The sequence below is a fragment of the Nansenia antarctica genome (assembly GCF_963989245.1).
Source record: "Nansenia antarctica genome assembly, chromosome: 1".
In the NCBI taxonomy this organism is placed as follows: domain Eukaryota; kingdom Metazoa; phylum Chordata; class Actinopteri; order Argentiniformes; family Microstomatidae; genus Nansenia; species Nansenia antarctica.
This window is the reverse complement of record NC_137674.1, coordinates 90,995,917-91,022,328: the sequence shown is the minus strand read 5'-3', so window position 1 is coordinate 91,022,328 and position 26,412 is coordinate 90,995,917. Positions and strand designations below refer to the sequence as shown.

The following is a 26,412-nucleotide window of genomic DNA, read 5'->3' as shown; positions in this document are numbered from 1 at the left end:
ATTACACTCCATTGCTTTAGTCCTTGGGAATTCATGAGTCATGTACTGTGCTGTAAAACGGGTCATCTGTCCATGCTTGCCATGATGTGCAGTTGTTTTCCAGGCTGAGACCGACAGGGCAGGGAGGGACATTGATCTCCAGCCCCTCAGCCCCAGGGTCAAGTTCCAAGAGTCATTCCGACGTGTGAGACTGGAGAGTAAAGTGAGAATCCAAACTGCTCTGTGTTGGTTGATTCTTGTTGTTGCCATCTAATGGATGACCCATATTATACATGGCCATGGGCCATAATGTAGAATTATAATGTTCTAATCCCACAGATGTTTCACAGGGAGAGACAGGTCTACCTACAGCTGAGGAGGCCTACAATTTCTTCACTTTCAACTTTGATCCCGACCTCCAGGAAGAGACTGACAAAGGTCAGAAAAAGAGAAAGTCAAGGAGAAAAGTCCAGAGGAAAGAGGAGGGTGGAGACGAGGAAGAGGCCACTGAAATTGACAGAGAGCAGGACGGCGAGGAAGAGGCAGAGGAGCGGGTAAAATAATTGGCATAAATACTTTTTTAAGATTACTAGACCAGCAGGGTTGGGGTCAGGTATATTTGAATTCAAATAAATTCAATTCGAGGGTTAATGTGAAAAATCTCACAGAAAAAACAAGGACAATTCATTAATTGAATTTCAATTCAATCGATTGAATTATACAATGGCCTGAAAACTAGCCTGATTGAAGCCAAGAACAGATACCGTAAAGTATGAACTTATTAATATCGAATAAGTGTTTCTGCCATGTCATTTCTGAATGACTGTATATGAATGATCATAAGATGGGCCCCTCCTCTAATGGCGCTTTTCCACTACTGGGCCGACCCGGGCCGCATTTGTATCCGGGCCGCATGTTTCAGAAACATTGGCATTGTAGGCATTAGTCAACTACACCAGTGTTTCCTCCAGGATTTTTTACATTAGTGGCGGGGTGGTGAGTTTTCGCGCGCATAGCGCCGCGCGCATTTTTTTCGCGTGCACGCGCATGAAACGCACACTGCCGCTCAAAACAAAGACGTAATTTCGCCAAAAACTAGAGGGTGGCAACAAAAATAGAGGTTAAGTCATTAAAGCCGAGCAGGTGATTTTATATAGAAGGTGATCAAATATCAAGATATCCTACAGCTGCAGCAGAACATGCGGAACAGCACTGAACATCGGTTACCGTATAATATAGCCTTCATGTGTCTGACAGAGACCCAAGACACTGACACACACAGAAAGATCATCAGCTCATCGAATATGAAGTACACGAGAGATAATCAGCTCATCGAATATTAAGTACACAAGAGTAGAGTACACATGGAACCGGGAACGCACATACAGCACTGAACAACATCCATAGAATATAAACTTGTGACTGACAGTCACATTCATACATACACACACACACACACAATGAAAGATCATCAGCTCATCAATACGAAGTAGGCCTACATGAGAGTACACGCACAAAACCGGCTAACGTTACTCATTAACTGTTTACACAAGTAAAATCACAGTGTGACAGATTCGGTAAACAACCAACAGCAAGGTAATGCATCAGCTGAGTTAAAGAAAACCAATTGTTACCTTTGATGACAGCGACATGAGCCCTCTTTACCTGTACCTCCGCCGTTCTGTTCGTGATGATTTTAGAGGCAATGGATTATTTTTGCCCCGCGCATTTTGCCCTGTAATTAGACCATGCGACCACACCTTGTGTCCCTTATTGTCCAAATGTTCCCTGAATTTTAGCTGCATGTTTTTCCAGCATGTAAATCCGTTGTCAATAAAAACTCGACTCCCCTTATTTCTCCCTGCCAATACTGTGTCGTTTATGACATTTACCAACGTTAATGCTATGAATAGTTCGAAGCTAGCGTTAGGTGCGAGGCTGCTCGGTTAACCCATTAGCGGGAACATTATTTGTTTCACAAAATAGGCTGATTTAGTTGACCATGAACATCAGAGACTACATTACGAATGTTCATTAAAATACTATATATAACCAGGGAACAGCAGTAAATGCAATAACCCACAGTCGTCGCTGATGATGTTGCATTTTCGATTAGGATACGGGATTAAAGGCACCGGCGAAGAGAGAGAGAGAGGAGAGTGATTTCCTGAAATCCAAATGTCCCGCGAAATTCGGACCAATCACAAAACTGTTTTGCAAGCGCGTCGCCTCGCACTCCTGTTGAGAGCGATTCAGTCTCGATTGCAGTGCGAACACAAACGACGAGGTTAATTGCAACATTGTAACATATTGTAACTTACTACACTGTAAATCGTAACGAAATGTAGTTCTGGAAGCGGCCTAAATCTAGCTTCAACCTGCTTTTTTTCTGTTCGCCGGTCATAATAACTGAATCAATTAGTGGCGGAGAAAATTCATTCGTGGCGGCCCATTCAAAGTGTTTTAGCCTTCCCCCTTTCCACTGGTAATAAGGAATTGTCATTGTCAATCATGCACAGATCAGCCTTAAAACATGTAACGTTAGATATATAACGTTAGACAGGGAGCGATGTATTTCTACGGAAAGGCTGTGCTTGACGCTCTCATTGGACTGACGCGGGGCTCATACAATCTCCGCGTTTGTTATAGATGGGTCAATGACGTGACGTGCATATTTTTGTGTCACATATATTATTTCCATTTAAAAATAGATTGATCAATTCAAATCATATATGATTTTATTCTATACAACATGTTTAGTTTGAATGTATTGTCAGTACATTCTAATAATATGGATTACTTTGTGTTTTAGCATCTCAAACCCCCAAAATGTCAGGTGGCGCAACCGTCTCAACAAAGGAACAGATTAAGAACACTGTTAAAAGTGGTATTTTAATAATAATATATTCAATATAAAATACTGTGGCATGATTTTATGTTTGAAACCTTTCAAATAAACACACGTTTACAAATAACAATAGTTTTAAAGCTATTGAGATAATTGAGGAACTTTTGTCCCATATTTTTTTTTCTCAAATGTCAGGGTGGCACAACCGTAAACATAGGACTTTCATTTTGAAATCAAGAGTCTATTGCATCAGCCAAATGTTTCATCATCCAGAGGACCCTGTCTGACATCTGTGGCTGAGTGAAAAGATTTGTAGAGCGCTCTCAAATATTGATAAAAATAGATAGTTTCACCTCAGAGGTAGGAGGGTATAATTTCCATGTCAGGTGGTACAACCAATGTAAAACTAGGAAAATGTTATTTTATCATAAACCTACTATTCTGTTTTAAAATGATTTGTATGATATTGCTAGCATAGGTCAAAGCTAATGCAGGTGTCCAAGTAGAAGCCTGTTTAATTTGAAATCAGTGGCAAAAGTCAGGTGGCGCAACCGGTAAGTCAGTTGGCGCAACCACAATTAATGCCACTATATGGAATAAATGTGCTCCTGTGTCTTGCTGGTAGTCAAATATATTTCTTTATATATACAGCATATGGATGTTACGTGCCTGTTACTTGCCGCTTTCAGTTCTGAACGGGTGAACGGCGAAAATGCCTGGACGGCACAGCTTGGGATTCCATTGAAGTTACAGGGAACTATGTGTGAAAGAGGCTTAAATGTTGAAATAACAGTAATACCATGTTCATTGATAAAATGACATAAGGGATGAAAAGGGGAGATGGCAGTTTTAGAAGGGGGATGATGAAGCGCGCTGGACTGAGGAACAGCATAGGCGCACAGCACATCGCCATAATAGCGATTTTTAAGTTATGCTTGTTGTAAATAAAAGTTCTATGATGCATTGAAATGACATTAAACTAAGATAATAAGATGGTTATCATAATTTTTAAAATCTATATTAATAAGTTATTACAGAAACAGTAAGTGACATTTTCCGAGAGCGAAATCTGTTGTGGTATTTAAAGATGGCGGTTAGCGATGAAGTCTATGAACATGGGATGACGATTTCCATTTACCAATCAACGGTCTGCAGCGTCGCACGTCACACACAGCCTGGCAAAAAAGCCCGGGTCGGCCCGGTAGTGGAAAAGCGCCATAAATCAGTCAATTAAAAATGGCATTTAAATATTGCCAGTTTTGGATCAGCATCTTTGCTGAAATATATATATATATATAAAATATATACTGTATAAAATATACTGCCGTATATGTCCAACAATTATAGTCAAATATGCAATTGGTCCATCTTGACCTCTGTGACTTCTCCTTGCCAGGATGAAGACGCTCCTCTGGTGACAGAAGCAGAGGAGGATCTGTTCATTATTGACCAATCAGCACAGGATTTCCTGGAGGTGAAGCGAGCAGAGTACATGGGATACAGCAGGCGTGTCCAGCAGGAGAACCAACTGCTCTTCACTCCAAGCTTCCTGACAGGTACCATGGTCATATAGTACAGCAACCACACCAGATTCGCAACAAGCAGACTTGTTAGACAGCCAGACCTGTTAAAGCATCACCAGACCTGTTATGTCAGTCACAGCAGGTACTCTAATACAACCACAACTGACCCTATGGAACACTGCAACCAAACCCAGCTGTGTCAAGCTGAGCTGTACACATCCATCATAGTTGCTAAAACAGTGCTGGGATGGATGTGAAAGGAATACATTGTCGCCAACCCAGTATGGTGCGGGTAACCACACCTACAGCATAACCACACCTGTCCACACCTTGATAAGAGCCAACTACATCATATAGCCTTGTAAATACATTATGTCCTAATGAGCCGCACATACTTGTGGCTATGTGGTTGTCTACTCTGAATTGAGCTTAATACAGCCTTATCTGCAGACCCGGGACCTGGATGAGGACAGGCATGGTTCACATAGATAGATGTGAAGTTTAGCTTGAGGACCCAGATTTCCATCTGAGCTCCAACTAAAGCCTGGTACCAGGCTTAAGGACAGTCAGCCTGAATAGAACACGATCTGTGTCCTCAGTCTAAGATAGGGAGGAACACCAACGTAGCGATTCCCAGAAGAACTACCTAACCCCAAGGACAGTCAGGTACCACCCCAAACACGGCCATTCACTTACCTCACCTTCTTGAACATGCGTGTGCACATGTGTGTTGAGTTAGTGTCTGTGTATGTCTGCATATCTATACACTTTCTGTATTGACTTCTGCTACAGTGCCAGCCTCCAGTAAGCTCCCTGAGAACAAGCAGCCACGCTATCTGGAGGAGGAGGGAATGTATGTAGGGGAGAGGCCACCCGTGTCGCTGACCAACCAGAACATCTTGGAGAACCGCGTCTTGAAACAGGACCAGGTAACAAGACATGGTCACACAACAAGTCCCAGCTCCAACAGTAGTATAGCTTTAGTGCACCATAGAATATAATAACACAACATGCACCATAGAATAACACAGTGATCCATGTCACAGATGTTAACTTTTATTTGTGACTCATTGTTCTCGTGTCAAGGGGAGGAAGTGGTTTGGAGACGACGGCAGGATCATGGCTCTGCCCGACCCAATCAAAGAGTCTTCTACTAGACCCCCTCTGTTTCACATGGAGGAGGATCTGGACCCCGTCTTGCAGACGGTCTACAGGAAGGTTAGAGTTATAGACTATATACCTCATATACATACCTACAACCTACCTCATATACACACCTATAACCTACCTCATATACACACCTATAAACTACCTCATATACACACCTACAACCTACCTCATATACATACCTACAACCTACCTCATATACACACCTACAACCTACCTCATATACACACCTACAACCTACCTCATATACACACCTACAACCTACCTCATATACACACCTACAACCTACCTCATATACACACCTACAACCTACCTCATATTAGGGCTGTTACGATTCGTCAACGTCGTCGACGTAATCGACTACATCAATACGTCGACTTGCGTAATGTGCGTCGGTGCGTCGTAAATTAAAAATTGTTTTAGATTTTTTTTTCTTCTATTATTTATATTAATATTAATATAATATAGCAAAAATGAAATGGCCTATCACAGCAGTAAGTCTGCAATGAACGAGCACCTCAAGCGAAAGCATCCTGGAGCTCTTTGTGAAGACAGCCGCAAGATAGCACCACTGTAAGTCACCGTTGTATTTCTGTTCACTTTTCCGGCCGTGTATGAGTGAAAAATGGATAGCTACTAGCTAATGTTACACAAGCAATGTAGCTCACCACAGTTTGTATGTCTTGTCTTCTGGTGTTAGTAACGTTAGCTATGTAGCTGGCTAGCTACGGTAGCCTATTGTCATAGTGGTGCTCGCACCTACTGTACGTTATCTAGCATGTAGCTCGCATGCTACGTTAGCATCAATTTAGCTAATCATAACATAGCAGCGAGAGTAACGTTAGCTAGCTATGTAGCTACTAGCTAGCTATGTGTTGTGGTGATGGACAGACTTCTAAATGGCCATGTTGGCATTCAAGTTGGCTAAACATAGCAGTGAGGTGGAAATTAAGGGGCCTACACATGATAATATTATTATTTGTTTTATTTATTTTTATCGAACAGTAAAAATAATCGCTAGATTAATCGTTAGAAAAATAGTCGTTTGGGACAGCCCTCATATACATACCTACAACCTACCTCATATACATACCTACAACCTACCTCATATACACTAGGGGTGTAACGGATCACAGAAATTCCGTGATCCGTTCGGATCGCCCTCCACGGTTCGGAACGCATGTGTACCGCGGATCAATTGCAAAATGTAATAATATTAATAATATTAGTTAATATCTCTTGTAAATCACAATGTAGAGTTGCCATGAAAAGATAGACGCGACAGTTGCGTGCTTTGTTTTACTCTAAAGCGCAATGATAGGTTGATAATGCGAAAGAAAAATAATCTGTTGTTTGCTCACTACACGTGAAGCTGGGAATCCACAACAACAAGGCTGCGTTCGTAAATCCGCACTGGAATCTGATCAGCGTTCAAGGAACGCCTCTTGTCCAATCAAATTACTTGGTCGCTTTATGACGTCGGACCCAGTGTGCGCTCCGGCGCTCTCAAAGCGAATTTACGAACGCGGCCCAGGTGTATCATGGCGAGTGCTCGTTACGTTGTTCGGCGAAGAAGAACTCGAAATGCCTCCCTCGCCTCGTCATTTAAATCCCATGTATGGGAGCACTTTGGCTTCTCTGTCAATTATGACGGGAGGCACGAAAAACGTAGCTCGACAACTTCTGATAATGTAGGCATTTTTTTCATACCATGTTCAAAATAAGGGTTCACTTTATTATTTAGTTAAAAGTGGCATAAAACATGTTTATTCATCTGCTTTAAAGAGCCCAGTGACTCACTGCTGCAACCAGGCGCCTCCTCCCTCTCTCCTATCATTTAAATTGAGTGTATTTCAGTATAATTATGTAATGTTTGAGTGTAGAATATGTTATATATATTATATATATATGTATATATATGTATGTATATATATATTACCAGTTTTGACATCTTGAATGTTGTTGGTTTTTGTCACATAGTAAAAGTGGTGTTTTTACAGAATTCAAGGAAAAAGCAGTTTTTATAAAAACAAAAATGTTTTGTGTTGATCCGAAAAATGATCCGATCCGTGACTCAAAAACCGTGACCCGATCCGATCCGTGATCCGTTACAGCCCTAATATACACACCTACAACCTACCTAATATACACACCTACAACCTACCTCATATACACACCTACAACCTACCTCATATACACACCTACAACCTACCTCATATACACACCTATAACCTACCTCATATACATACCTACAACCTACCTCATATACACATCTACAACCTACCTCATATACACACCTACAACCTACCTCATATACATCTATAACCTACCTCATATACACACCTACAACCTACCTCATATACACACCTACAACCTACCTCATATACACACCTACAACCTACCTCATATACACACCTACAACCTACCTCATATACACACCTACAACCTACCTCATATACACACCTACAACCTACCTCATATACACACCTACAACCTACCTCATATACACACCTACAACCTACCTCATATACACACCTACAACCTACCTCATATACACACCTACAACCTACCTCATATACACACCTACAACCTACCTCATATACATCTATAACCTACCTCATATACACACCTACAACCTACCTCATATACATACCTACAACCTACCTCATATGCATCTATAACCTACCTCATATACATCTATAACCTACCTCATATACACACCTACAACCTACCTCATATACACACCTACAACCTACCTCATATACACACCTATAACCAGGGGTGCACATAACTGGTGCGCCAGTGCGCATGCGTCGCCAAAATGCATGCTGCGCGGCAGATCAGCCGCATGAAGGCGCTTTTGCGCACCAACAGCTGGGTCCAAGAAGCAAGCCCCACCAAGTAAGTAACTATTTGCCGTCCCCTCAGCCGAAGGCCCGACGAGTAATCCATCACGACGACCACGGCGACTCCCCTCACGAAAACATTCGGAAAGTATCGTAACTCGTACTTTCATTCCGCGTATCGCGTATCGCACGGTTATCACGCCGACACGTGAAAATTCAGTCCCGAACGACTCGTCGCTAAAAGGAAAAACAACACCAAGGGACTTCACGTTTCTTTTCTCTGAAGCTTTCAAACGTTCAGACGTTTGTTTTACAGCTTCATTATCGCACCTAGACCCCTGACCCAGGGAATATGGTTGGGAATTCTATTAGAAAAAAGAAGAAAAAAAAGTATTTGTTGCACAATCAAAATAACGAGCTATTTAAAGTGATGGCCTGCCCTACAACATCCTCTACCATGGTTGAAATTGAGGACAGTGATAACTTACAGCAGTCAAGAGAGCAGTGATGATGATTAAGCATAAGTAAATGCTTAGGCTGTAACTTTTTGTTGAAAAGTTGATTTCAGTGTTTACAGAACAGAGCAGTGCTTAAAGAGATGTCAGTTGATTTCATTGTGTTTAAAGGAGTCTGACAGACTTTCATGCTTAAAGAGCAGTCATTTGATTTTGCATTTGTTTATTTTGTTTTGCACACAATCATTTGTTCGTTCATCTTCATTTATGAATAAATGTCGTTTTGCTAATATAAGTTATCCATGTATCCCTTTTTCATCCATCCTGTGGGACGGGTCGTGACTCGCGAGCTCGGGGAGCACCAAGCAGCATCCCTAGGTGCTCCTCTGAGCACTGGCCCCAAACAGTTATGTGCACCCCTGCCTATAACCTACCTCATATACACACCTACAACCTACCTCATATACACATCTACAACCTACCTCATATACACACCTACAACCTACCTCATATACACACCTACAACCTACCTCATATACACCTACAACCTACCTCACGTACCTACAACCTACCTCATATACATACATGCAGCCTACCTCATATGTACATTATGCATGCTAAGTGGGAAACAAGTATGCTCTGCCATTGGCTGTGTGCTCTTTTTATTTTTGTTGGCCTGCCTGGCCGAAAGTAAAAAGCAGCTGAAATGAGGGTTGGGGTTAGCTGACGTCTTGCTGTCCTTTTTGCAAACATTAAGAGTGCCTCCATTTCCTGTTGTTCCATGAACTTGGGATTTCACTTGAATATACCTACTATGTACCTCACTAACACTGAATATACCTGCTATGTACCTCACTAACACTGAATATACCTACTATGTACCTCACTAACACTGAATATACCTACTATGTACCTCACTAACACTGAATATACCTACTATGTACCTCACTAACACTGAATATACCTACTATGTACCTCACTAACACTGAATATACCTACTATGTACCTCCCTAAAACTGAATATACCTACTATGTACCTCACTAAAACTGATGGCCTGCATGTCAAATGTGGGCCGCAAGATGATTTTGAGTGGCCCTCCAAGCAAAAAACAAACAAACTAATTAGAAATTATAGAAAGAGAAATGATCGTGGACATTTCTTTTTTGCATTCTGAAGATTGCTGCAATTCCACATTGGAGACATTTACATTTTACCTTGCCTGAGAAAACTGCTATTATTATGAAATTAAACAATGATATTAGTAAGAAGGAATCTTTCAATTTTAATATTTTAATCATGTCAAATCAAATCAAATGTTATTTGTATAGCGCATTTCTCACAAAATGTGACTCAATGCGCTTCACAAAAAGAGCAAAGAGCAAAGAAGATAAAGCAACAACTAAGATGGACATTTAAAAGGCGAGATTGAATAAGTCGATTTTGAGGTCTCCAGAGTGTTTGAATGTTTGAATGTTTCCATAGTTTTGGACAATCTCAGGCTCTCAGATAGGGTGTTCCATAGTCTGGGAGCATATATACTGAAAGCTGGCTCTCCATATCTCTTGGTCCTGGCTTCTGGGACCATCAGGAGTTCAGTGCCAGTGGACCTCAGGGGTCTACCTGGTGTGTATCTTACAAGCATGCCCATGATGTATTTGGGTGCATGGCAGTGGAGTGATTTATAGACTAGTAAAATAATCTTGAAGTCTATTCTATAACTGACAGGGTGCCAGTGCAGTGATTTAAGGACTGGTGTGATGTGTGCTCTCCGTTTGGTCCTTATAAGGACACGTGCAGCAGCATTCTGAACCATTTGCAGTCGACTACCGTAATCACATTTTTTGGTAGACCTGTCAGGAGAGCATTGTAGTAATCTAGTCTGCTAGTGACAAACGCATGCATTCGTTTTTCAGTGTCTGCCTGGGAGAGAATAGATTGTACCGTAGTAATGTTTCTTAAATGATAGAAGGATATTTTAGTTTTTTTTAGATGGGTTGATATGTATGAGTTAAAGTGCATCAAATAAAGTTTATAATTTAAAAGGTTTATCAAATACATTTATAATAAACATTTTTGGGGGAATAGGAAAAGGCCAGTTCATCTAGGGAATAACAGTGTCCAGGACAGGCTCATGGATGAATGGTGTTGTATTGGATGTAATGGTGTTTTTACTGTGAAGACCTCTTTTTTTACTGTGAGCACCTCATATGTGGTTTTGTTTGTGTGTGATTGACACTACATACAGTAATGAGAACATTTGACAGGGCTACTCACAGTGCTACTCACAGTGCTTGTAGAGGAAACATGAATGCCCCAGGGGATGAGAGAGAGCACATGGGACAAGGCACTTTATGTCAGGAGAGAGTTGCCAAGTAATGGAATGGAATGATCATCACCTCGGGATATTCCACAGAGCTAGTGGATAGTAGGTCAGGTTGCCATATTTGGTCTGGAGACTATCATTGGAAGCTCCTCATTTTTACATTGAAACAGATACAGTGATTTTTTTCCCTCAAAATTCAAGAAAGAATACATTTACATATCTTAGTACAGCACACATTTTAATAGGAAAATGTTTATGAGCATGTCCTACCTATTATGTTAATACACATATATTAACCTGTTTTCATTCTCATTCATGCAAGAATAATCTCAGACTCTTCAGCCCCGGTGTGAACAGAGAGGCTGTTGCTTGGCAACGTGAACTGGCAATAATATTTGCTTAGATGTGTGAAAGGTTGGAACGTTGCAACAGCTGTCAGATGAGACAACAGGGACTTCATTGTAGTTGGATGTCAAGAGATTACACAACTGTTTAAGGTCACGCATTACTTTGTTTCACAGCAGTTCCTTTAGGAGCATTTAATCAATTTCTCTCTCTCTCTCTCTCACTCACTCACTCACTCACTCACTCACTCACTCACTCACACAGCGTTGATTTGATTACATCTGTACGATTCTCGATCTCCAGTGTTTGATGAACTGGTTATGTTGCTTTGTGACTCCAGGCGCATAAGTCGAAGCATGCCAGCCTCTACATCACTGGATCTGGGGCCCCTGAAGGGGACTACCAGTTGGATGTGGACGTCTCAGGGCTCATCTTCTCCCATCACCCCCTCTTCAGCCGCGAGCACGTCCTGGGAGCCCGGCTGGCCCAGCTCTATGACCAACACCTCAACAGACAGTACAAGAACCTCACAGGCCACCTCGCAGACAAGGTTACATCACAGCTGCTACTTAGTGTTGGCACAGCCTCTGCCTCTAACCTTCAGCCAGCTTCTCCCCTCTCCTCCTCCTGTCCTCTCTCTCTAGTTCCTCTCTGAGACCTTCTGTGTGTGTGGTCTGTGGGTGTTTTCTGATTTGTTTAGTGTATGAACTTTGTGTGTCCTCTGGCTGATGCAGCTGAATGGATTGAGGAACGCCATTCGGAACATGCTGGAGGTCCACCATGGGCAGGGCCTAAGTCAGGTGATGCAGCAGAGGATAGCTGAGTATAAACAAGAAATCAGGTTAGTACTACTCGATGACACAGAGTAACCCATCACAACTCTCTGTTTGATTGCATTCAATCCACAATCCTGTCTCTTATTGAAGTATGACAGAGGGTCTCTTTGCTTTGTATCCCTCTCGACCCTTTCAGGAATACTCGTAGGCTGCGGGACACTGAGCAAGAGAAGGACAGGACCCTGCTGAAGAGCATTGTTAAAGTCTGGAAGGAGATCAAAGCCCTAAGAGAATTCCAGAGGTTCACCAACACACCCTACAAGCTTTACCTTCGAAGGTACAGTACCCTACCTACTCCACGTTCAACATTCAGTACTGCCCAAACAAGTTCAGCATGCACCACCACAGTCTAGTACACAGAGCTACAGGTGAGATACAGGTGACAGAGTGTCACCTGAGTCGCCAATCCCAATTCACCCCTACGGCTCCGTTATGCGCGTTCACGTGTATGGTAGGGGTGTCCCAATTCTTGTTTTCAAGGAGGGCTAGGGGAAGGGGGAGGGCTTTCCACGGCTCCGTTTGAAGATCCTTCACGACCAGACTACATTTGGAGCCATGGTACTAATTTCCAGAATGCCTTGCGAATCATCTACAGAAATCAGATTTCCCTCTAGGCTAGGGGTTTTCAAAGTCCAAGACAGTGAGCCTCCCCTGAGAGAATTGTGACATACACACGCCCCCCCCCCTCCAGTAAAGAAAAAGAAAAGAAAAACAGTAAAATAGACAGCAAGACTGAATCCATTGAAAATAATTATATTTGTGTCTATTCAACAGTGTTGTGCCAGCTATCAAAAACATTGTACAACCATTGTGGAGTCCATCGTTTCAAATCAAATGTTTCAAAAGGCATCAATTATACGCGAGCCACGGTCTGATTGGGTCTGTGCTTAATTTCTAGATGGCAGCGAAGTTTTGCGGGTCTCATGCTGTCATAAAGCCCAATTTATACTTCTGCGTAAAATCTACGCCGGCGCCTACGCTGTAGGCTATGCCGTAGGCTCACGCGCACCTCTCCAAAAATGTAACTACACGGCAGTGCCTACGCAGACCATAAGCACTGTGATTGGTCCGCTTGGTAGCACATGATTCCGACTCTCTCGTAAGCCAAAATGCGGAAGCCATGACAGAAATGTCATTTACTTTTTCTGTAATTACTTATTAATAAAGATTTGAAAAATTATGATAACCATCTTATTATCTTAGTTTAATGTAATTTCAATGCATTATAGAAATTTTCTTTACAATAAGCATAACAAAAACATCGCTATTATGCCGCTATGAGTACACCGTTCCAACGGAGCGCCCCATGGAAGCGTCAAGCACAGCCTTCCCATAAGGAGCGCGATTCACATTTACGAGATGTACAATCCTGTTTATTTAGAAATAAATGATTACCTGTGGTGTTTGACAGCGGATGATGATAGACATATTTAATGTAAAGTTATCTATAAGAACTGTGATTGGTCCGCATGGTAGCGTCACATTCCGACTCTCTCGTAAATGCGGAAGCCATGACAGAAATCAATGACAGTCATTTACTTTTTCTGTAATTACTTATTAATAAAGATTTGAAAAATTATGATAACCATCTTATTATCTTAGTTTAATGTCATTTCAATGCATTATAGACATTTTCTTTGCAACAAGCATAACAAAAAATTATAAATATATAATATTAAAAATATTATGCCGCTATGAGTACACCGACCAACGCAGACCGACCAATGCAGAACTATAAATTGGGAGAGCCCTTGCATAGGCTACGGCGTAGCCGCGCGTAAATTCGATGCAGAAGTATAAATTGGGCTTTAGCCAGCACCTCTTTGCAAATGAGACATTGCAGGCGTGGGATGACGTTTGAACCTATCCAGGTAAATCCTAAATTGATATACGCTTCATCGTATTTCCTACATTTTGGTTTGCTGCCAGAAGGCTCAGGCTGTGGCACTGCTGGTGTCAGAAACCATTTATTTTTATTTTTTTTACTCTCTCACACTCTTTCACACTCTCTCTCGCATCCGTTGCTAGCCAGACATCCGTTGCTAACAGACGTTTTGGCGCGTGACTAACTATAAAGCAGGGAGCAAGGCTACATTTATTTAATTTATAGAATGCAATACAGCCTGTACATCCCTCCCATTATTTCTTAACATTTTCTTTGTCTTTAAAAAATCTTCATTATTAAAGATTAGAAAAATTATTATCTTGTTATTATTATCTTGTTATTATTATCGCTATTATGCCAACAAGTCCCAACATTCCAACAGTCCAATTGAGGCGTCCAGGCAATAGCCTTCCCATAGAAATACACCATGCCATCGGAGTGCAATTCACATTTCCACTCAAGAACAAGATGTACAATCCTGTTTATTTAGAAATAAATTCTTACCTGTGGCGTTTGACAGCGGATGATGGTAGACATATTTAATGTAAAGTTATCTATCTAACATTAGGTTGATTTGTGCATGATAGTCGCGCATTTTCCCCCTTTGATGGCATAATGACGCTATAGCTGTGGCACTTAATAAACCAAAACACGCAATCTAATCCGAGCAGTTGTTATTATGTAATATTATTGATGGGTGGGGAGAGCAGTGAGCGACACCAGACTCATGATAGCAGCGATGGATTTTATCATGCAGCTCACTAATGCCGTGGACAAAATAAATCACTATCTATCTAACATTACATGTTTTAAGGCTGATTTGTGCATGATAGTCGCGCATTTTGACATTTCATGTCGCATTTCCCCCCATTGATGGCATATGACATTATAGCTGTGGCACTTATTAAACCAAAACTGCATTCCGCGTCTACTAACGTTATCTATCTAACGTTACATGTTTTAAGCCCAATTTGTGCATGATAGTCTTGCATTTTGACATATTTCCATGTCTTATTTCCACTCTTTGATGGCATATGACACTCGAAATGTAACTAACTCAGTCGCGAAGTTGTTGCGCTGTTATATATCAGTGCAGACTGGCAAGGTATGAGCACAGGTTACAGAACAGTAACCTACTGTTCCTACAGAACACAGTTATTCTGTCATGAACTGGCCTAATAATGAAGCATTATTGTTTTTTATTTGATGACGTGTTTGATCAATTGATAGGATGAAACTTAAGTTGTGCGTCAATGCTTTTCTGACACTACTGATGACGTATCAGGGTCTTGAAGCGTTGTCCCATTTCATTGGGGAAGATAACAACCACTACGCCTTGTGGCTCTGTTCCGAGGCCTTGGCTCCGAAGTGGCACTCCAAAACGAGCCGTAGGAAAGGGAAACGGGATTGGGCCTTGGTCGATGCAAATATCACAGATGTGTCACTGTCAACTGTTTGTCAATGAATTTAACAATCAATGTAAAATTAAAGGTTTAAAGGTTCTGACAGACAGATGGGATTCTAATGTTGGTCTCCCAAGCATGAAGTTTCAGTGTGTAGATGACACTGTCTGTGTGGTGCTGGAGATAAGCCTATGCTCAATCAAATGTATTTGTATAGCACTTTTCTACATAGACAAATGTCACTAAGTGCTTCACAACAAAACACTAAACAATATAAACAATAAATACAATACAAACAATATAATCTAACACCAAACCATAGACCTCCAAAAGTAAGCCAAGGACAAAAACTCCCCAGAGGGGAGAAATAGAGTATAGAGTACAGTGGCAAGGAAAACCCTAACCCTAACCCCAACCCTTGCTTGCCCATGCTGTGTGCTCCAGGGAGGAGGTGGAGAGGGAGTGTGATGAGCGGGAGTACGAGGCTCAGATCCTGGCCGAGATGGAGGAGCTGCAGGGGGAGAGGGATCGGGACTACCAGAGGAAGGTCACAGAGTACAGGAGACAGCAGGAAGAGTGGAAGACCTGGAGGAGGAAGCAGGTACTGAGCACCCAAATGAATACGGAAGCCATGGAAATCTGAATGAAAGACAGTGGAAATAGAATGAAAGGATGTCCTTTCACGGCTCGTGCACCTATCCTCATGGTGTGAATTATACAGTACTTATACAACAGTTAGTTCCGACCAAGTAATTTGATTGGACAAGAGGCATTCCATGAGTTACGATATACAGTATAACAGCACTGGGACTTTTAACTAGATGTATCACTCCGCCGCACAGGTGTTCTAAATGACCGTTAATTAGACTACATTGTAGAGCGGACCTGCGCCATCGTACCGCTGTTCTAACCTCCGGACATTTGTCAGTGTGAGTTCAAGAGGCGCGTCTGATTCAATTGCTTGTGCTAGAATAGACTGTGTACTACTCGATACCTCACCGTATTCATTGTTAGAGAGTTGACTCATGTTGATATTTGACTATAATGTGCACACTAGAAAACGATGGAGCAGCGTGCTGTCTGATGTCAACTGGTCTGACTCTGAATCACATTCACACATGCCACCAAAGCGACTGTCAACCGAGTCATATTTCACTGGTTGCACAATACATGGAAATGTACAAATAAATGTACACGATACAAAGTAGCTAGCCACGATACAAAGTAGCTAGTTTGTGTTCAGGTTACTAGGCAACAGTCCAGTTGAACAGTCCCGTTGGGGAACTATTTTTTCTTGACGGAGCCAAAATAAATGATTAAATAAACAAACAAATAATAATCTGTTGTCACTTATTACTGTTAATTAATAAATTGCGCTGTAGAACTGTTGTATAAAAGCAATATCACACTCGAGGTCGTGTGTTATACTGAATATCAGCACGGCTGTGATTGTCTTCGGTACTCGGCCTGGCGGCCTCGTACCTATGACCGAATCACAGCCGTGCTGATATTCAGTATAACACACTCCCTCTCGTGTGATATTGCTTAATTATGAGGGATGTGCACTGAACAGATTTGATATGCTGTACAACATATTTGTCTGAAATTTGACAGAAATACACTCTCACTCATTCTTGATTATTCACACACTTGACTCCAGAAAGCCAAAAAGAAGAAGAAGAAGAAGAAAGGCCAGTCTCAGGGTGAAGACGAAGATGATGAAGATGATGATCAGGAAGAGAGTGAAGCCGAGGGGGAGGGACCCTCAAAGCCGGACCCCCCTGAGAAACCAGACCTGGATGCTGTGGAGGAGCAGGTCAGAGAGAAAGCCTCCAGAATCCGCAGGAAACCAGGAGAGCCCATCCTGGTCCCTGAGCTCACCGCCTCTGGAAACATCACTCCAAATGAACAGTGTCCTAGGTAAGAGCACAGAGGGGTATTCCATCAACTGCAAATCCAGGTTTATTCTGATAAGTCTTGTGAGACGTATACAAAAATACAGGCTTATTTTGATAAACCTTGTGGGAGTTATCAAAAATAATTGATTATTTAAAATGATTTTCCTTTAGAGACGTTGATGGAATACCCCCCAGGTCACAACAACCACAACAATGATACAATAACAATGATACAACAACAACAACAATGATACAACCACAACATTGATAAAACCACAACAACTACACATACTGCCACAACAATGACAACAAACGACACTATGTATCCTACATACAGCAGGTGGACAACTCTAAGGGTTTATAAACACAATGATCACAATGCTGATGACAGCATTGCAAAGTTGTAGCTCAGCTTCAAGTGCCATTCTTCAAGGTGTGAACAGTCCCAGTTCTACTATTGATAGCAGCAATAATGGAGATTACACAGCATGGTGGCGTATAATGGGGGACCTATCTGTCGATAGCATAGATGAGAAGACAAATAGGTAAATTTTTGTTTGTATTTTCTTGCCTACAGGGGTGAGTTTTCCAGAAGAGACGATGTTACAAAGCGCTCCCTCTTCATCAAGGTTTTATACAACGACAAAGAAGTTTCCAGAACAGACAGTCGCTCCCTTAACTCCGATTTCAGGGTCCACTTTGGACAGATATTCAATCTGAAGATCGTCAACTGGCCAGAAAGCATCAAGTTGCAGGTGCGGTGTTTCTGAAAAGCATAGCACTCTGAAGTGACTTTTATATCCACGTTTCTCATTCTTTTTGATATGACACATTCAAAACCATTGAACATTTTTAAATGGAATGAAACATGCAGCAGATGAGGAATATTGTAACACAGCTGTGACTGTTTGTCTGCAGGTATTTGAGACACTGGGTTCGTCCCCGGCCCTGCTGGCGGAGGTGTTCGTGCCAGTGCCAGAGCCGTCCGTCCTGACAGGGAGTGCTGCCTCTGAGGAACTGGAGTTCAGCAGCAACCTGCGGGTCACGTTTGACCACGAGGGCGTCGGCAGTGGTAAACACGACACACACACGACACACACGACACACACCCAAACTGTGCACACGTGACACACATTACTAATATAAACCATGTTTACTGGCCACACATATTTCAATTAATAGAATGTGTCCTCACTCCAAAAAGCGATTTCCGGGTGCTGAATCCTCGTAGAATATCATAAAAAATATATATACCGTATTTTCCGCCCTATAAGGCGCACTTAAAAGTCCCAAAAAAAAACAAAAAACGACAGTGCGCCTTATAACCCGGTGCGCCTTATATATGGATCAAAATGTAAAAATTACATGACCAATATTTTTTTTTTTATAATAATACAATGTTTCAGTACGACTGGTAAACTACAAAGCCGCACCGCTTGCAGCATTACGGTAATCAGTAAACGACGGCCGCCATCTTGGAATCTCCGCGAATGCTATGCTTGTGGTGGGTTAACATAATTCACCCCCGGAACTAATAGTTGGGAGTATTGTTCCGTACGGAGGGTTAAGTGGGTGGTACTGAGTTTTAGTTCCTGTTTTAAGTGTGTGATAACAACTGGTTCATGTCTGTCAATAAACGTCTAGCTGTGACATTTAATACGCCGCCTCCGACTCCCGTCTCTCGGCACTACATGCTATTGTTATTCTATCATGTGCTCTGAATGGATGCCGTACTCACCCAACTGTTCAATTCGGACACTCACACCGCTTGCAGCATTACGGTAATCAGTAAACACCGGTGTTGTGCTTACTCACAGTCCCACACCACAAGACCCCAAGTAAAGAAGACTAAACAGAGTTTCCGAGGGAACAAAGTGAGATTCTTGGTGCTTTCAACTTGAAGTTTTAAAGTACCCACTCGATATAATAAACAACAGTTTAACGATCACTAAACACTTATCATTTGTGTATTGGATTCATTATTCTCGTTTGCCGGAGGCTACCGGTAAGGGAGGGTTGATTTGTAAACATACTTTCGTTTTAGCTCGTGTTCAAAAGCAAGAACTGTGTGTTCATCTAGTTATGTGTAGTTATGTGTTTTTAGCATGTCGATGTTCTCCCAGTATGTTGTCATGTTATTAAAATACAGTTTAGACCTTCGTAGCGATGTGTTTTGTTAGCTGTTAGCCGCTAGCAGCGTTTGTTGTGTTTTGGTCAGATTCACTTTTCTCCCATTCAGTGTTTGAGATGAACCAACATTCAAATACGCCTGTCGTGTTCAATCTTTCTCTGATTTGAATGTATGACACATCATTTGAAAGCTTACAATCTGCAGTTTAAGCATGTGTAAAAACTGAAAAAGTACGTTGCACATTTCACCAGGAGCTGTCACATATTGGTTGTTGGTTATAATTGTATAGCCTATTGGTTGTTTTCTGGTGTTGTTTTGCTCTGTTTGTAGTCTACTTGATGTATTTTTATCAGCTGTTAAATCACCACAGCGGTTAATCCACTAATAGAGATAATAGCAGATTGAAAATGCTTGTAGCTAACTACTCTATATCTCGTGGTTGCAGCTATTGCGAATTGCTATTCACGCGAGTCAGCTGTGAATCACCGCAGGTCCTTGACGCTTGTTGCAAAAATGGATGACGAACGGCTGATACTTGAGGTGGAAAAATATATATTTTTGACAGTGGAGCAGGTAGAACGTTGATGGTGACAACGCTCAGGTGGAGCTTGGACAACGGGAAGTTGACACAACACCGATGGAGAGGTGACGCAACGCAGTAGGTGGAGCTTGGGCGTAACGCAACCCCAGTCAAACGTTTGACTGCAGTATCTATTCTATGCGCCTTATAAGCCGGTGCGCCTTATAAGCCGGTGCGCCTTGTATATGAAAACATTTCTAAAATAGGCCATTCATTGAAGGTGCGCCTTATACTCCGGTGCGCCTTATAGGGCGGAAAATACGGTACATTATATGTATACATAAGTATCGGGACACCCAAACATCACACCCATATGTGCTTGTTGAACTTCTCATTCCAAAACCATGGGCATTAATATGGAGTTGGTCCTTTGCTCTTCAGCTTCCTCTTTCTACTAGATTTTAGAATATGGTTGCAGGGATTTGCTCCCATTCAGCCACAAGAGCATTAATGAGGTCGGGCACTGATGTTGGGTGAGAAGGACTGGCGTTCCAATTCATACCATAGATGTTAGATGGGGTTGAGGTCAGAGCTCTGTGTGCAGGTTAGTCAAGTTCTCCCAGACCAAACTCGGCAAACCATGTCATTATGGACCTCACTTCGTAGGTATGGGCCTTCCCCAAACTGTTGCCACAAAGTTGGAAGCATACAATTCTCTAGAATCGCATTGTATACTGTAGCATTAAGATTTCCCTTCACTGGAACTAAGGGGCCAAACCATGAAAACAGCCCCAGATGATAATTGTGTCCACATACATTTGTCCATATAGTGTATATATATATGACAGAGTTCCAAACTATCAACGCTCAATACTTATCGCAGCGGCACGTTTTAATGGCACAAAAGATGTCATCCATGTCACTCCTTCCTGTTTCAGATGTCATCCATGTCACTCCTTCCTGTTTCAGATGTCATCCATGTCACTCCTTCCTTTTTCAGATGTCATCCATGTCACTCCTTCCTGTTTCAGATGTCATCCATGTCACTCCTTCCTGTTTCAGATGTCATCCATGTCACTCCTTCCTGTTTCAGATGTGCCCTTCTCCTTTGAGGCTGACGGCAGTAACAGGCTGACCCTGCTGACCTCTGGGAAGCTGGCCTGCTGTGTGTCCTGGGCCCTAGGGGAAGATGACGTCCCCCTGGCCCCACCCTCCTCTCAGTCCAGCGGGGGCATGCACAGGTAAGACCACCACCCACACCCTAGCGACACATGAACACCGGACCCAAGAAGGGAAATGTCTTTTACCCAAGGGTACTGTAGTTTTAGTACTATTGTAATCAGCTGTTTATGTACATGAGTGAGTGAGTCACACTTTGTCTGAGCAGTGGACTGAGACAGGTGGACGCCATCGCCTGCATCGGGGCATCAGGTCTAAATGATATGAAGAAACTTGGGGAGTGGGCGACAGAATCTCGCCTGGACCCCAACGACCCAAACAACGCCGCCATCATGCAGCTGCTCAAGGTGAGTGACTGACTAACGGCTGAACATGACAGAGACATCAAAGGTCGTCACATATTACCCAGACACTGCATTACACTGTCTATATAGTCTGAGAGCCCTATGTTGGACTTAAAAGGATAGTTCAGATAAAATAAGTTAGATGTTTACTTACCACAAGTGTGTGTGTGTGTGTGTGTGTGTGTGTGTGTGTGTGTGTGTGTGTGTGTGTGTGTGTGACTCTCTCTCTCTTTCCCTATCTCACCCTCTCTCCTCTCTCTCTCTCTCTCTCTCTCTCTCTCTCCAGGTGGCCAGTAGTGGGGAGGTGACTGCTCCAGAGTACTTCCGTCTGGAACAGTTGCAGCAGGAGTTCAACTTCGTGTCTGATGATGAACTGGAGCGGTCACGGAGGTTCCGTCTGCTCAGACTGAGGAACCTGGAGGTCGCCGAGTTCCGCAACTACAGATGGGTGCCCGCTGTGGAGCGGGAGGTCACTGATAAGGTGTTCCAGGTAAGGCATAGTCCATGTTAGAATACAACATTTTAAGCCTCACAACAGGTCAAACAAAAATATTGTTTGTGATTTGAGGAATATGAGAGGAGATTGAAGGAAGGACAGATCGTGGATACGAAGGATCATCTGGACGCTCATCGAGCTCTGGTGGCTAAATACCTGCAGAAGGTGAGTGGTCTCTGGAGGGTTACTTGGGGGCTTGTTCTCTTATTGATCCGTTCGTCCCAATCACACGACAATACATGTGACACTGCGTCTTCCAGATTAGAGAATCTGTCGTCAATCGCTTCCTCATCGCCAAGCATCATTTTCTGTTGTCTGATGTGATCCAAGAAGAGGAAGTTCCAAGCATCGGGTAAGAATACTTTGGCGATTTCATATTTCATTGTATCATTCAAAATGCTAAAGACTCAAAAAAAGTTTCACAACTCAAACATTTTTATTGACTCAACTGAATTCATTCCATTTATCCTCTCATACTGTATATCAGAATGGATGCATTTATCAGTCTTTGTTGATATCCAAAATGCTTGTTTTCCATACAGATCATATATTATATTTTTGCTTGCATACCATTGGGCAACACAGTCTCCTGATCATTGGCATTCCTCTCCCATCTGTGCTCCAACCTCTTGACTTTCCAACCTTTTTTGCGTGGCATTGTTCCAGTGGTTTCTCTCAGGTGTTATTGTTTTGTAGGCTTATTTTCCTTACCTGTGATAAACCTGTCAAGGGGAATGCCTGGCCTTCAGTAGATGACAGGGTTATGAGTTTCACTTTGGCCCAGTGTTTCTCACAAGTTGTTTGATCTCAAACACTGCATTCCCCTGGCTGAGGAGATGCACTCTTCTGTAGAATTCTGTTTTCTGTAGTTCGCCCTCTGCGCCATATTCTTAAAAAAAAAATGTTTATCATTTATTGAACCAGATAACAAGTCACATTAGAATTTACATTTGTTTTTTAAGTGAGGCCAGGCCAAGAATACAGCATACATTTAGTTCTACATACACAAGAGACACAACACAGCATAGAAGATAACAAATAACAGAACAAATTAAAACAGAATAACTTAAAACAGCTGGCTTCTTAGTGATGAATGGTTAAAAAAAAAATGCCATATGTGTATGTGACACTGTACGAGATATCAATAACTTTATCAAGCCTTGATTTTGATGGGATTTCCAGTTCCCAGCACTTAATGTCTGTGTAGAGCATGCTTGATACCACTTTGTTCCATACTGATCTCTTTCATGTTGGCTTTCTCTGTTATGCTTTTGCGTTTATGTATTTAGTGGTCCTGGCGCTGGGTATGTTCTTAGGCTTTTCTGGTCTTTTTTTCCCCATCCTCTGTCTGTGTCTGTACAGGTGTCATTTTTTAATGTTAGTTAGTTCCTTTTTCTGTGTTAGTAGTCCTGCATGTGGTGCAATACTGTACGTGAGCGTAGTATTGATATTTATGTGCAAGGTCTATAAAATCATCCAACTGTTGATGCGCTGTTTGTGAGGCTTGACAATCTCTCTCCCCTCGTTCTTCTATGCCTCCTCTCAAACAGCCAATGTTGACTAGTAGATTGATTGAATAAACACTTTCTAAAGGTTCACACTAAGGGCACACTATACAGTCAACATTTAAGCCAAAACTGTGTGTAAGTAATAGTTCTGTATTGTATCTTTAATTAGCTTGTCAATAAAGAGTCTGAAGATGTGCGTTGATCTTGATTGGTCAATTGTTCTATTGACCAGGATGCTAGGACTGAACCTATTCAAACTGGCGGAACCCAAGCGACCCCTTAAGCCTCAGAGGAAGGAGAGAAAGAAGGTGACGGCCCAGAATCTGTCTGACGGGGATATCAAGCTGCTTCTGAACATCCTCCGGGCCTATGATATCCCCATCCGCAAGCCCCATGCCAGGTATGACATCATCACAGGATATGACAACGACAGACATTGCCACAATGCACACTAAACATCATCAGACACTAAACACACTAAACACATCATCCTCTCATGCTCTCAAGAGAGAATATTCTTAGATTGAAAACAGTCATAATATTGATGGGGTGAAACTCGTAATGCTTTTCTCTGATGTTCCAGTAAACCTGCGGTAGCATCTAAATCGACCCGCTCCTTCACTGAGCCTTTTACAGCTGGACAGTCGTCACAGAGCGCCATGCAGAGCAGCGACTGGCTCCTCTCCCAGGTAAGGAATCTCTACCCTGCAGCCGGGTATTGTGTGTGTGTGTGCGTGTGTGAGAGAGTCCTGCCCTGCCCTATGTGTGTGTATATTCTTTGTGTTCCAGGTACGTGTGTATGCGTGAGTGTATGAGTGTCTACCCCGCCCTGCCCTATGTGTGTGTCAAAGTTAAGTTTATTTATATGACATGTGAACATGTATTATATCACATGTTCATACAAGCAAATGTAGCACACAGTGCTTTACAGAATAAGGAAAGATAAATAAAAACATGGTTCGTAGTAAATGGTACACAGAAACCAAAAAAAACAACAAAGCAAGACAAATAATATATGAAAAAAAGAGAATTACAATTTTAAGAGAGACAGTGAAAAAGTTTAAGTTCAAGAAGATTTAATTATGAAACAAGTACAGCTACAAGATCAAATTAAATCGGTATGTCTTAAGATCTTGCTTAAAAGTTTCAGCCATTCTTCTGGCAAGGTATTCCAGAGGTTGGGGGCATAAAAACTGAGGGCTGCCTCCCCATGTCTCTTGGGGACCGTAAAAAATGTAGTGCCAGAGGACCTCAGGGACCAACTTGGTATATATCTTACAAATATGTCTAACATGTATTCAGGTGCGTGACTATGGAGTGATTAAACTAATAGAAGAATCTTAAAATCTATTATAAAACTGACAGGTAGCCAGTGTAGTGATTGTAAGATTGGTGTGATGTGTGTCCTCCTTCTGGTCTTAGTGAGGACTCGTGCTGCAGCATTTTGTATCTTTTGAAGTTTACTAACAGCTTTCTCTGGTAGGCCAGACAGCATAGCTTTACAGTAATCCAGTCTGCTGGTAATAAAAGCATGCATTAGTCTTTCAGTGTCAGCCTGGGAAAGAAAAGGTTTCACCTTAGCAACGTTTCTCAGGTGATAAAAGGATGTCCTTGTCACATTCTTAATATGCGCCTCAAAATTAAGATCTGAATCAAACATGACACCAAGATTTTTGACCTGGCATTTGGTGTTCAGTGTCAGTGTATTTAAGTGCCTACAGTGTGCGAATTAAATCACGGTGTGCGGGGGAGCCCAGGGATTAAAGCAAAAAAAATAATAATCTCCTGACGGAAAAAAAAAATCAGGCCAAATCGGGGCCGGTGGCTTTCTGTGCGCAAAGCGCGTGTGCGATGTTCCGTTCTACGTTCTAATGCTTTGACTTTTCTTTCGAAAAATGTGAATACATTTCCGCGTTGTCGAAAATCAATGACACATCGCTAGTCAACTAACACGGCTTGTTTTATGAGCCTGCTAACAATGTAAAGTAGTGTTGTAGTTTGTGTTGTGATTCTCAACAACGTTGAAACGTAGTTTCACCCTTTTCCATATTTTTGAATAATAAATGTGTGGACTGACGATGTAGCGCAGCCTAACTTATTCTAATAATTATTTAACATAGTTTTATTGTGATAATTATTCCCCCTCCTCCCAGACTTACAAGGTCACATTATTATTGGATTGGTTGTTTGCGTGCCGGGTGAAGTTAGCTAAACATTTAACCTGCTAGCAAGAGAAACATCATGTCACTCTCCAAAGGTCTAAAGAGGAAAGTTGACGGTGGAAACAGGGCATTTAGGAATGGACAGTGAACTATGCGTTCATCCTACCTGGTTTCATCAATGCAAAGCCGTTGTGAGACTCACATTTTCCGTGCTCACAATGAATGTTCCCTTCCACCTATACATGCGAGTCGTCCTTTTCGTCAATGAATGTGATAAAGACGCACTGACTAGAGGAATCGATTGGTGCATAAAAACCTTGAGAACTGCCGGATTAAAGTGACGTCCATAATAATAATAAATAATAATAATACATTAGACATTTTCTAGACACTCAAAGACGTCCATATCACCAGATAGCCAACAAATAGTGACCGATGGGAGATGCCAGTTTTCTCATTAAGTGAGATTTAATAGCCTAATATTATTTTTTCTATTTTTAATGAATGGCTCATTGTAATTATTATCCCTGGTAATGTAGCGTGTTTGCTCTGTCGTTTCAGGA

The 26,412-nt window shown here is 42.0% G+C and overlaps 1 protein-coding gene across 1 annotated transcript in view; it reads left to right on the top strand.

Annotated features, from left to right (window-relative positions):
- cc2d2a (coiled-coil and C2 domain containing 2A) overlaps positions 1 to 26,412 on the top strand; it is a 44,106-nt gene that overhangs the window by 3,681 nt on the left and 14,013 nt on the right. The window contains exons 9-27 of the mRNA XM_080540021.1: positions 104 to 202; positions 330 to 533; positions 4,224 to 4,383; positions 5,143 to 5,279; positions 5,437 to 5,568; positions 11,828 to 12,037; positions 12,222 to 12,328; positions 12,460 to 12,600; positions 16,056 to 16,212; positions 17,272 to 17,531; positions 18,087 to 18,264; positions 18,428 to 18,581; positions 21,254 to 21,401; positions 21,548 to 21,686; positions 21,970 to 22,173; positions 22,252 to 22,344; positions 22,440 to 22,531; positions 23,920 to 24,087; positions 24,271 to 24,376. Coding sequence (XP_080396147.1) covers positions 104 to 202; positions 330 to 533; positions 4,224 to 4,383; positions 5,143 to 5,279; positions 5,437 to 5,568; positions 11,828 to 12,037; positions 12,222 to 12,328; positions 12,460 to 12,600; positions 16,056 to 16,212; positions 17,272 to 17,531; positions 18,087 to 18,264; positions 18,428 to 18,581; positions 21,254 to 21,401; positions 21,548 to 21,686; positions 21,970 to 22,173; positions 22,252 to 22,344; positions 22,440 to 22,531; positions 23,920 to 24,087; positions 24,271 to 24,376 — 2,889 coding nt within the window. The remainder of the gene's footprint in view (positions 1 to 103; positions 203 to 329; positions 534 to 4,223; positions 4,384 to 5,142; positions 5,280 to 5,436; positions 5,569 to 11,827; positions 12,038 to 12,221; positions 12,329 to 12,459; positions 12,601 to 16,055; positions 16,213 to 17,271; positions 17,532 to 18,086; positions 18,265 to 18,427; positions 18,582 to 21,253; positions 21,402 to 21,547; positions 21,687 to 21,969; positions 22,174 to 22,251; positions 22,345 to 22,439; positions 22,532 to 23,919; positions 24,088 to 24,270; positions 24,377 to 26,412) is intronic.